General features: G+C 39.1%; 1 protein-coding gene across 1 annotated transcript; it reads left to right on the top strand.

Annotated features, from left to right (window-relative positions):
• The first annotated feature begins 3,707 nt into the window (after window positions 1–3,707).
• On the top strand, window positions 3,708–11,965 carry LOC102481190 (glutamate-rich protein 5-like). Its single transcript, XM_027775203.1, is given in 7 exon segments — window positions 3,708–3,821; window positions 4,091–4,484; window positions 10,691–11,150; window positions 11,152–11,366; window positions 11,369–11,415; window positions 11,518–11,751; window positions 11,753–11,965. Coding segments are annotated over 7 exon segments (1,677 nt in total).
• The last annotated feature ends 603 nt before the right edge of the window (window positions 11,966–12,568 follow it).

Below are 12,568 nucleotides of genomic sequence, written 5' to 3'. Positions count from 1 at the left end.
GGTTCACTGGTATGTTTTATAGATCCCATAACCAGGCAGGTATTAAACTAGAGTTCATAACTTTCCTTTCCTTGCCCCAAACCTATCCAATAGATCATAACCATCACACCCTTAGTCATCCAAAACAACAATACGGAGTCTTCATAATTGTCTTCATCTGCCTCATTACCCACCTTCGATCAATTACAAGTCTTACCCACACCTTAGTTAAAGACATAATCCTTCACTTAGATTACTCCACCAGCCTCTGAATTAATATCTCCAACATTTAACTGTCCTTGTTCATTCTCCACAGAGATGTCCAAATGATAGTTCCAAAAGCAAATTGGATTTTTTTTGGGAGGGGGGTGGAAAATTGGCATTAAAGTAAGTTTAAAAAAATTATTTTTGAGAGTTTTTTGCTACAGGTCACATGCACTCACTAGAAAGAGGGAGTCAGAGAGACAGAAAGTGAGAAATCACCCCCCAGGGGTGATGGCCACACCACAATCCCTTCTCCTCCATTATTCTCTCTGGATGTTGGGCACACACACACCCAGCGTGAGTTTAAGCCACTGTTTCCTGTACTTGAACTGCAATTGACGACATGGGAGTTCAGCGACATAGCCATTATGCCAACTACTGGTCCCAAATATGGTTTATTTTGATGCACAATATTTTGAGATCCATGTGTAGCTTTTATTCTTATATTTTATCTTATTTTAAATATATGTCACATAACTTGTAAAGTAAATGTTCCAACATGAGTACATTTCTTACCAGTCCAATTGGGGATACTATGCATGTTATCATCAACAGATAATAACCCATTTCTCTGTCCCATAAATGTCTTGCCTCTCTATTTTTCTCCTTAATGTCTTTCCTCAGACTCTCCTCCTTCTCCCACTCTCTTACCACATTGTATTCAATATCTGTAACTATTTTCTATATTTCTATATTCTCTAGTCTTTCAGTTTCAGCCATAGAGTGCTATATATTAAGTGGGGACATACAGTGTCTCTCCTTCATAGCCTGACTTGCTTCACTCAGCAGTAAATCTTCCATATTCAAATGCCGGGATCTTGTTGTTTCTTATGGCTGAGTAGTATTCCATAGAGTATATGTACCACACTTTTCAATCCATTCTTCTGTTTATGGACATTTAGGTTGGCCCCATGTCTTAGAAATTGTGAATAATGACGCAATAAACATAGATGTGCAAGCACTTTTCTGACTAAGCGTTCCCCTATCCTTTGGGTAGATACCCAGCAGTAGAATTGGTAGATCATATGGTAGTTCTATTTGCAGATCTTTGAGGAATGTCCGTGTTGTTCTCCACAGTGGCTGGACCAATTTACATTCCCACCAGTAATGTGGGGGAGATCCACTTTCTTTCTTTTTTTATTAATTAATTAATTTATTTTTTATTTCATTTTCTTTTATACATTCAAACACATTATTATTTGTCTTAAAAAATGGATATTTCAACAGATGAACATTTCTTCCTAATACAGTTGATAAAACTACAAAATATCTTCAACAGATAATACCACATTTCTTTGTGACATTAATACTTTGCCTCCCTATTTTTCTTCTAAATGTCCTTCCTCAGGTGGCACAGAGGTTAAGGCAACTAGTTTTTTTTTTTTTTTTTTTCCTTGCTCCCTTACTTGTCCTTCAGCAACTTCTCACAAACCTTTAGGGAATAAACATCTTGTTTCTACCAGAGATGAACTCTCTGCTTTATTTATAACTTCAGTTTTCCCTTCTCCTGTCCCAATCTCCCTTTTCCCTTTCTCTTTCCTTCCCACACCCACAGTTCCTCATGTCTTCCTCTTACCCGAAGCATAACACATACGATTTCCCATGCCTGAGTGTTATCCTTTTCTGCCATTCATGTACATGATCTGCTTTAGAATTCAAGACTCCAGCATTACTTCTGGGAAATCTTTTGTGATTTTTCTAATCTATGTCTGAATATATATTGGGATCTCTCATTTAAAATATCTTACTTAATTTTTACCAAGTTCCTATGAGACTGATCCCTATTTTACTGAAGAAGAAAGACTAGCATTAAGAAAGGTACATGTATGTACTGTACAATGACAGAGTAGAGATCTCAGTCCAGATGTCCGTAGATGACAGGTGTGTCTGTGTCTAATTCCCCCTTCTTTGTTGAACTCTATTTCTTTATTTCTTCTAAGACTGAGAGACAGACAAAAAGGTGCTGATCCTAACAGGCTCTTCACACTGAAATCCACCTTCAGCCTCAGACAGCCAGGATCACCAGCATATGTGTGTGTACCCAGCATGCAGAGGGAGACCTCAAGATGCAACAACAGGACATTTCAAGTAGTGTCAGCATCACAAAGCTTTGTACTACTGCTGCACCCCCACAGCTGGCCAATCCACCTTTAAACTACTGGGGGTTAGGTAAATTATTGTTATTGCTCATTAAGTGCAAATTGAATTAATTTTCAGGTTCAGTGCTAGACTCAATGTAAAGTAAGAAAAGATGTTTTGAAGCTCTTTAGCCTTCCTCCTAGGACTCTGATTTTCCACACAATGTCTCAGCTCTTTCAACACATATGAGACTAATTCCCTCAGCTGTGATGGCACTAGTAGATATTTTACTTTATCACTTTTGTCTGACTTAAATTGGGTATAATGTTGACTTAGAGGTCTCTGGAAGCACATCGCTTGGTCTCCTGATTCTTCATACTAGAGAAAGTTGAAGATAGGAATTGGATTGAGATATAGGTAAGGTTTGAAGACCGATTTGGGAGAAAGAAAATCTTCCAGAAAGCCTCTAATCACACTTTCTAAAGTGTGATTCTATCATTTTTTCTTTAGGGCTTGAAGCAACTTTGTTTGCTTCTTATAGAACCAGTCAATCAGTTCAAAAGGGCAGCAATGTAAGGTCAGTGAACAAACTTCCATAGTATTTAGTCAAAATGAAAAACATGTATAGTGTCAGAGGACATCCAAGTAAAGCAGCCCTGGCTAACCACCAACAAAATTTACAGCTCTACTGCTTCACAACCTGGAAAACATACCCCAAGTCAAATCTATTTACTGGATTAAAAACTGGTGGGGACCAGCAGATAGCATAATCATTATGTTGGTAGATTCCCACATAGTTGAATGCCTTTGAGTATGAGACCCAGTGGCTTAAAACTTACAGCTGGTGCATGCATGTACATGCCCCAAATCCCAAGAGGAGTATGGAGGAGAAGGGACTGCTGTATGGCCATCTCCCTGGGGGGTGATTTCTTGCTTTCTGTCTCTGTCTATCTGGTGTAAACACGTGCCCTATACTAAAAATGTCTTAAGAAAATATTTTTAAAAGATGGGCCAGCATGTGGAGTGGAGGTTAAGGTATTGGATCTCACATGGCTGATTATGCAGTCGAGTTCCAGACCTGGCAGTTTGTATATCATACTAGGGATGTGTGCTTGTGCACTGATGATCCCAAGAGGAAACTGGAAGAGAAGGGATTTCAGTGTGGCCATCCCCCCCAGGTGGTGATTTCTTATCCCCCTTCTCTGCTGAGTGCACATTCTGTATAACAAAAAGATGAACCAAAATAAAGAATGAAATAATAGTTTGAAATGTCCTAAATACCCATTTTAGGATCAAAATCAATGTAATTATTGTATCATTGATACTGACATTGTATTTACTTTTATTTAAAAAAATTACCTTTTTCTTCCTGTCTGTCTGGAAAGATGGCATCCCGCAAGGGAGGCACTGGCTCCACTGCTACTTCTTCGAGCTCCACCACCAGTGCGGCAGGGAAAGGCAAAGGCAAAGGTGGCTCTGGAGATTTGGCAGTGAAGCAAGTACAGAGAGATGGCCTGGTGGTTTTCTTGCTAGCAGTCAACCACAGCTCAAGTCCTGCACCTGGAGGCTTGAAACTCATGCTGGGTTCATGTGTGTGTGGGCCCAGAATCCCAAGAGGAAATTGGAGGAGAAGGGATTGTGGTGTGGCCAACCACCCAGGAGCAATCATTTGGGGAAGAATCTGTGGTTGTTGATGAACAGAGTGGATGAAATGAGCCAAGATATAGTTAAATATAACACATACATGAGGAATATTAGTAAATAACAGCAGCAGAAACATCAGTATCAGCAGCGTTGCCATCAGGAGAATATGCAGCGCCAGAGTCGGGGCAAACCTCCACTCCCTGAGGAGGACCTGTCCAAGATCTTCATGCCACCCCAGCCCCTGCCAGGATGGAGTCACTGCTCATCGCAGGCCAGATTAGCACTTACTGCCAGAACATCAAGGAGTTCGCTGTGCAGAACCTATGCAAACTCTTCGTGGCCCAGGCTCTTCAAGAATATAACTAAGAAAAGGACGTCATCAGAAGAGGAGTTAACAAGGACTCTTGAGGTCCTATCAAGGAACTCTGGGAAAAAATATATTTGCATATTGAAAAGCACAGAGAATTCTTTCAATGTCATTGCCATTTTTGGCCATAATGCTGTCTTTCTAGCCAGTAGTAAAATAAAACAAAATCTTGACTGCTAAAAAATTATTTCTATTATTATGATTTTCAAATTTGCTATAGGGCATGTGCACATATGAGAGAGAGAGAGAGAGAGAGCGAGCAAAAGAAAGTGAGAAAGCAAGCCACCAGCCTCAAACTGCAGTTGGCCATGTGAGATACCAGAGCCTTAATCATCACACCACCTGCTTGCCCCTGTATTTACTTTTTTTGGTGAGATATTCTTGCTATAGTGTTCACGCACTCATCAGAGAGACAGACAGAAAGCAAGAAATCCCCCAGGGAAATGCTGCAATCCTTCTCTTCCATCCTTCTCTGGGGATTTTGGGCATGTTGCAATCCTTCTCTTCCATCCTTCTCTTGGGATTTTGGGCATGCTGCAATCCTTCTCTTCCATCCTTCTCTTGGGATTTTGGGCATGCACGTGCCTGGCATGAGTGTCAAGCTTCTAGGTCCAAGACTCAAATGGTAGTCAACCATTTGGGATCCAGCACGATAACTACTGCACCACCAGCTGGTCCAAATATCTACTTTAGATAACTGGATAAATAGAAGAGTCCCACTCATTTACCTCCTGCTTAGTGAGGAATGAAGAGTCACACATTAAAGGCATTTTTACCCCATCTGTAAAATTTTTAAAGAACACACGAATGAATATAAATAAAGGGAAGGTACAGTATTATGTATCACAGCAGAGGAAAAATATGGATAATTTAATACATATTTGGGGAAAAAATGAGAACTACTAACAAATATGCACAATGTAAAGTTCAATGTTGAAGATGAATGTGTGTGTATCTTTGATGATGATGTATGATAGGCATGCCTTAAATACCATTCCGTAACCCACAAATATACATCGATTCTATGTAAACAAGAAATCACAACTTTAAAGAAAGCAACAAAGGTCCAGATAGTGGTGTGGTGAAGGTGGCTGGATCACACATGGCCAAGTGTCCCATTTGTGTCCTGGACCAGCAGCCTGTGTGCGTGCCTGGAATCCCGAAAAGAGGAAGAAATGACTGAGAAGGGGTTGTGGCACAACTATCCCCTTTGAGGGAGATGGTGCTTTCTCACAGTCTTTCTCCCTCTCTGGCGAGCACACATGCCCTCTTGCAAAGTTAAAACACACACACACACAGAGTTGTAAGTCGTGAGATTGTGACCAAGTAGTATTTTCTTCATGTCAGTAGCTGAGATGGAGTATATCCCTGATTTTTGAGTCCCAGTATAGTGTTCTTGGTATGTTGTGAAACGACTAGAGTCTAAATTACCTTCTCCTCTCTTCTAAAAAAATCCAAATAATTCTGGAACAGCATGTAGTGTAGTGGACTCTCACATAGCCACTTGTGGTTTGGGTCCCGGAGCCAGTGGCTTGAGACTCTTGCCAGGTGCGTATGCATGCATGCCTCAAATCCCCAGAGGAGAGCAAATGAGAAGGGATTGCGGTGTAGCCAACCCCTCTTAGGCAGGTAAGGTGACTTTTAACTTTCTTTGTCTCTCTCTCTCTCCAGCGAGTGCCTGTGCCAGATAGCAAAAATCTCTAAGAAAAACATCTAAATAATTCATAATTAATATGAATAAGGTAACTTTAAAGTTAAATTAAGCACCACAGAAGCTGAGGAGAATGGCAACAATTAGCATTTGATTTGAGATATTCTATGAAGAGAATGAAGTTCTCTTTCTACCTAAAACTTCTATCTAAAGTTTTAGATACATGGTACTGATTTAATCCCAGTTTTATGTTTGTATTACAGAAAGAACGATTCATGATTTTAAAAAGTTTTCTTTAGGTCATTACCTGTGCGATTATGTAAGAAAGGAAGTAGAATAGTTATTCAAAACCTGATATTTTATTTTAGAAAATTACAAAACACACAAAATGAATCACCTGAAAAACAAACATTAACATTTGTGTCAAAGGTCTTGAGTTTCTCTCCCTGATTCCATATTTTTTCCACCATCCCCAGGCATAAATATAAATCAGTGTGTCCAGTTCATGTTTTTCTCATTTTACTTTATACAGGCGTGCACACACACAACTTATATTACTTTTTTAAAAATTACATAAATATTATGCTATGCATAATATTCTGACATTTTCATTCTTCACCAAGCATCCCATTTTAGATACTTAGTCATACCGATATAAGAAGGCTCTTGAAAAAGTTAATGAAAAATGTATATTGTGAAAAACCTCTTTGTGAATTTCAAAATGTTTTTCACCAAAACAGACTTGTACCTTAATTCTATCTTTTCACAAACTTTTTGAAGTCCTCTACTATTTGGATCCAGTTATTTTTAAAAAATAATTTATTTAATTTTTATTAATTATTATTTTAATTTGTTATAGGGCATGAGAAAGAAAGAGAGAAGGATAGTGAGAAAGCAAATCGCCAGGTCTGAGATTCGAACCATTGTCAGTCATGTGGGAGTTCAGCACCCTAACCACCATGCCTACCTGCTGGCCCCTGGATTCAGTTCATTTTAACAACTGTATGAGATGAGCAATTTGTTTTGCTTAATGAAATTGTACCTGTTCAGTATAACTCTTCCTTACTTAAGTATGCAGCAAGTTCAGCTTCTTAGTTTCAGATATCAAACAACTTTTTCTTTTCCTCTTTCAACATTTACTACTGACTTGTTTTAATAAACTTAAGCTTCAGTTTGTAATTAACACAGCCTCCATGAGTCTTCTCTTTTGTCCACTGAGAGAACTACTCGATTAATTTCTTGACTTAATGTGCCTTCACTTATCGGGCAACTATACTGGGTGTTATCTTTCTTTTAATAAACACAATTGCTTAGAGAATGATCATTTACATTTCTTCCTATCTAGAAGTAAAATTGCAAAGTGGAAAGAAAGACGTCTGGACCAGAAAATGCAACATTGCTGTCCAATATGGTATTTCCAACTTAAAGCCTCACCAGTAATAGGTTGTTCTTACAGCACCTTGTATTGTTAGACATTTTGCCAATCCGATAAGAATGAAATGATTGCTTAATTAAAAAAATTTTTTTTGTTATTGTATTTTAGATTTTTGCCATAGGACATCTGAGCTTGCCAGAGACAGAGAGAGAGAGAGACAGAAAGGGAAAGTGATAAATCATGCTCCGGGGGGACATTCACACTGCAGTCACTTCTCTAGTCTCCTCTCAGGAGTTTGGATGCATACACATGCATCCAGCATGTCTCTCAAGCCACTGGGTTTGGAATTTGACCATGGAGTTGGTGATGTGGGATCCAGTGCCTTAACCACCATGCTATCTGCTGGTCTCTCTCTCTCTCTCTTTTATCTGACAGGGTCTTGCCCTTGTGGTGATCCTCTTGCTTTAGACTCCTGGTAGGGACTATCAGTGCTCACCAACACAACTGGCCATTAGGTTGAACCAAGAATTGAACAGGACTCATATGTGGTCCCGGGCCTGTGGAGCACAGAGTCTTAGTTGCTCATGTCACTGTGGCTGAGACAATGTTCTAACTTTTGTTCCCTGATTACCAAAATGCGATTGAACCCCTTTGGTTTTCTGGCCTTTTGATTTTTTTCTTATGTGACTTTTCTATTCTTCTGCCATTTTAAATAGTTTGATCATTTTCTATGAATTTTAAGAGTTCTTTATGAATTTTTGATATTAATCCTGTGCTATATATACTGTTACTGTCACTTGTCTCAACATTATTTGTTTAAAAATTATCTGACAATTTAAATTGTTATGTGGTCAGTCTCATCCATGTATATCTTTGTGATTTGTGCTTTTGGGTCATATTAAGAAATCCTTCCCTATTCTGGAGCTGAAAATAACATTCTGCTATATTTTGTACTAATAGGTTTTGTTACATTTAGTTTTTTAAAAAAAATCCGAAGTTTATTTTTGCGTGGAGTGATATTTAAAGATCTAAATTTATACTTTTATATAAAAGTATGCCTTTTCTATGAACTGTAGCTACACACATGAATCTTATGTTGATGTTAAATCAAAGGAGCAAGTCACAGGAAATAGAAATGATAGAATTTGTTAATGGATTGAATTTTAAATTCCTAAGCAATTAAGAGATAAAAGGAAATACTTTTTAGCTCATATTACATGAAATCTAGAATGGACTCTAGCTTGATTATTTTAATAATGAAATCCCTGTTTATTACAATATTTCAATTTATATAATACATTATCATTTAGAAAATACTTTCACAAAACTATTTCAAAACAAGACTTATAGTAGAAATTTGCAAACCATTGTCCATCTCCTGGGAGCCTCTCAGAAACACAAAATCAGAGGTCCAACTCAGAGCAATAGAAGCAGGATCTAAAGCATCTCAAACATCCCCTGAGGTTATGATGCACATTAAGCTTTGAGAAGCAATGGGCAGAAAAACTTATTTTTTAAAAACTCTGAGGTGTTCTTAATAATGAATCAGGCTTAGGGACAACTGGGCTACAGTAATTTCCAGGAAGTCCAAATATTTGACATATATCCTATTAATTGGAGTCTCTAAAACAGCTTCTTTCTCTTCTCTGTAGAAAATAAGGCCAGGTGTACGTGTCCACAAAGGGAGGAGTAGGACGGAAATAGTTATGTGGAGTGGGATAAGGTTCTACTACTGGGCTGCCTTTGCTTTTCACCGTCAGTCTTCATGGTTTTGGTAGAGGGGATACTTTTAATTGGAGAAATATGTAAAAAAGTCTGCTTCTTTGCCACTAATCCACATACAAAATTTCTCAGCTGTTTCAGATTAGACTGCCTCTTGATTTAATATTTGCAGGTCAGCAGTTATTGATACAACATTTTGGAAATTAGAATTAAATGTAAAATTTGCAAATTCTATCAAGTTCTAAAGACTCACCTCTCTAGACAAAGGAACATTTTTATGATTGCTTTTTTCAGGTTTGAGGTTGGACTAAATGGTAGAAAAAGAAAGAAAGAATGGATGTCCTTTTGTTTGGGTTTACTGATTCATTTTGCTTCATATCAATTCTGAGCTAAACTCTATATTCTAATGTGTCACTCACTGTGTTGGCAAATTATTAACTAATTGAGCTTGGGCAACTCCTTATTGCTAATTACTCTTTTGCCTAAAAAAGAGACCCATTATTTTCTCATCACGCCCAGGACTGCATGTCAGAGAACATCCCATTTAGCCAATTTTCAGCTATTAGCCTGAACCGATTTGCTAAAATGATGATGCTAATGATATGTTGGGGTTGATGACTTCCTGCCCATATAGAAGATAGTACTTGCTTGATAATGAAGAAATGAAAATTCATTCTCTGGGCTATCACTGTGCCTAATTAATATATTGTTTTGTGAATTGAGCCTTAGAAAAGAGGTCTTACATGAAAACTTGCAATAAAATGCAAAAATCAATATTAGATGATTAAAGAACCACTTTATTTTTACTTTTTAAAAAACTTTTTAAAAAGTGTCTTTTATGGGACCAGCAGGTAGTGTAATGGCTATGTCGCTGGATTCCCATGTAGTCAACTGCGGTTCGCGTCCCAGACCTGGTGGCTTAAAACTCATGTCAGGCGCGTGTGCTGCGTGTGTGCCCAAGATCCTGAGAGGAGAGTGGAGGAAAAGGGATTACGGTGGCTATCCCCCCAGGGGGGTGATTTCTCGCTTTCTGTTTCTCTGTCTCTCTCTGTCTGTCTGGCGAGCGCACTTGCCCTATAGCAAAAACCTCTTTAAAAAAATAGCAAAAAAAAAAAAAAGTGTCTTTTATGAATGAGACTCAGAGAGAGACAGAGAGACAGCATCCCAAAAGGGTCTTGATACTATGATTGCCTCCTATCTTTAGTCAGCCCAGGATCATGGGCATGTGCATGCCTGGTATACTCAGGGAGGTTTCTGGACATGAACTTGAAACCTTCCCATGTGGGTCAGCCTTGCAGAGCATCATATTTTTCTGTTGTACCTCTTATTTTCACTTTTATGATTGACTAACCAACTCTAAATACTGGTCTGCTTTTCCTGTATCTGAAGTGTTCCTCAGCACATTTAATAAGTATCTGCCTAACTTCCCTTATATCCCACGACCATTAATATTTTCCCCCAGTTTAAGAAAAAGTTGAAATCAATTAGACAGGAAAGTATTTATTTGGCAATACCACTTTTACTGCATATGTCTCCTATTGTTTTTGATGCACGAGATGAATGCCACTTTACAGTTTTAAAATGAAGGCTTAAAACTTCATGGGAACAGGAGCCTGCAGACCTAGCTCAGAGCAGAAGAATATGAAAAGGGTTCAAAATATTGCTATGAAGAGCTGGGATGTCAGGGCAGGAAGTGGAAGCAGATTGCAAGCAGGAGGGGTGGGGCAAAAAATGCAGACAGCGCACGGAAGTGAATCTTGCTTTGCCTAACCAAAACCACATACATTGGGGAGAGAGTTCACTTTATGTGGCCATGTACAAAGGGAAAGACTCCCTCTGTTAGAAAAGCTCAAGGTTTCAGTAGGGTCTACAGCTAATGGTGATCAATCACTCCATGAACAGCCCCCAGCAAAGGATGTAGCTTCTAGAAAGGATGTTGCAGACCCAGCAGAAGCCACAGAGAAGCCTCAGTCTCTAGAGAGACCAGAAGAATCTGCGCCACCTCAGGTAGGTGGACAGGATTATACTGCAGGGGCAGAAAGGAAGATGGACAGGGAGGCAATAACCGAGATCAGCCTGTAAGAGAAATGCAGGGGTGGAACTGTTAGGAACAGAAGGTAAGAGTCAGCCTTTGCAGACTGCAGGAGAAGGAGTCTCTCCTGCAGCAGGGGAAGGCTCTGAGAATGCACAAGCTACTGGGGAGGTGGAACCTCTAGAAACAGCTGAGAACATTCTGCCTCTGGAAACAGCTACAGATCTACAACCTCAAAAAGCAATGGGAAAGGATAACGATCCCTGCTTCTAGAGACATTTCCCAAAGAGAATGAATCTCCAGTGGAATTGGAAGAAAGTCTGTAGAATCAACAGAATAACAACCACTTCAGGAAACATTGGGAAAAGATGAGCAGTCCCAGCTTCTAGATGCAATTCCCAAAGAAATTGACTTCAGAAATATTGGAGGGAAATCAGTTAGTGGAAGCAGTTGAAGACCTGCACCTTCAAAGAGTACTGGGAAAAGCTGAGCCACCCCACCTTCTAGAAACAGCCCTTAAAAAGAATGAACCACCAGATGTTGTGGACAGGAGTTGGATTGTGGAAACATCTGTAATGAATGATGCTCTCCATGAAACCCCTGAAGGCCGAAACATGGAGCAGATTCAACCTGAAGGAAATAGTGGGAAGTACAGAGCATCCAACTGGAATTGTAGAGACTGAGGCAAATGTGGAAATGGCCAGGAGAACTCACAGTAAGGAAGAGGACCAGCACATTGAAGGTGAGACAGGAGAAAAGATGGAAACAGAGATGAGGAGTGAGAAAGTAAGCGAGGCGGCTGAAACCAAAGAAGAAACAGGAGAAGCTGTAGATCTTTCAGCAGCTACATAGATATGTCTGGCCGGACAACAGTGAATGGACACAGAGTATTATAATTAAGACAAAAAAATGGTAGCAAATCTTGTGTGTATAGATTTCATCTTTTTAGATCTACATGGTTTATACAAGGACTATTGTTATAGACTATTGGAACCGTAAAAATGTTATCATTTCTTGAAAACCTGCTAAGCTCTAAGGTTTCCTTAGCTATTTAGAAGACTTCTATTATATAACTGTAGTAGCCAGAGCCAATGAAAACTAGGAGATATGATCATTTGAGTGTGAAGGTGGTTTTCTTCATTGTACATTCAGTATGAAAAATGAGACCCTTAAAAAAAGTATAAACCTTCAGGTAAGGATGATGGCAAAAAGGAGTTAGTGAATTTTAGGGAACTCAAAATAAAGTCACATAGCTGTAATTGTGATGGAATGAGAATAAACAACAACAAAACAATGAATTCTACCTAGTTTCTATCCTACCACAGAATGTAGAGCTGATAGGAACCTTAGAAACTATGTCATCTCAGAGCTGGCCCTAAGGAAATTGGATCCTGTACGGTCAGATGGGGTTTGAGCCCCAGCTAGCTGGCTTGAAAAACTCACCATGTGTACATG

This window comes from Tupaia chinensis, unplaced genomic scaffold (assembly GCF_000334495.1).
Source record: "Tupaia chinensis unplaced genomic scaffold, TupChi_1.0 Scaffold000532_1, whole genome shotgun sequence".
NCBI lineage: Eukaryota > Metazoa > Chordata > Mammalia > Scandentia > Tupaiidae > Tupaia > Tupaia belangeri.
Note: the sequence above shows the minus strand (reverse complement) of the source record. Positions and strands in the feature narration are given on the sequence as shown.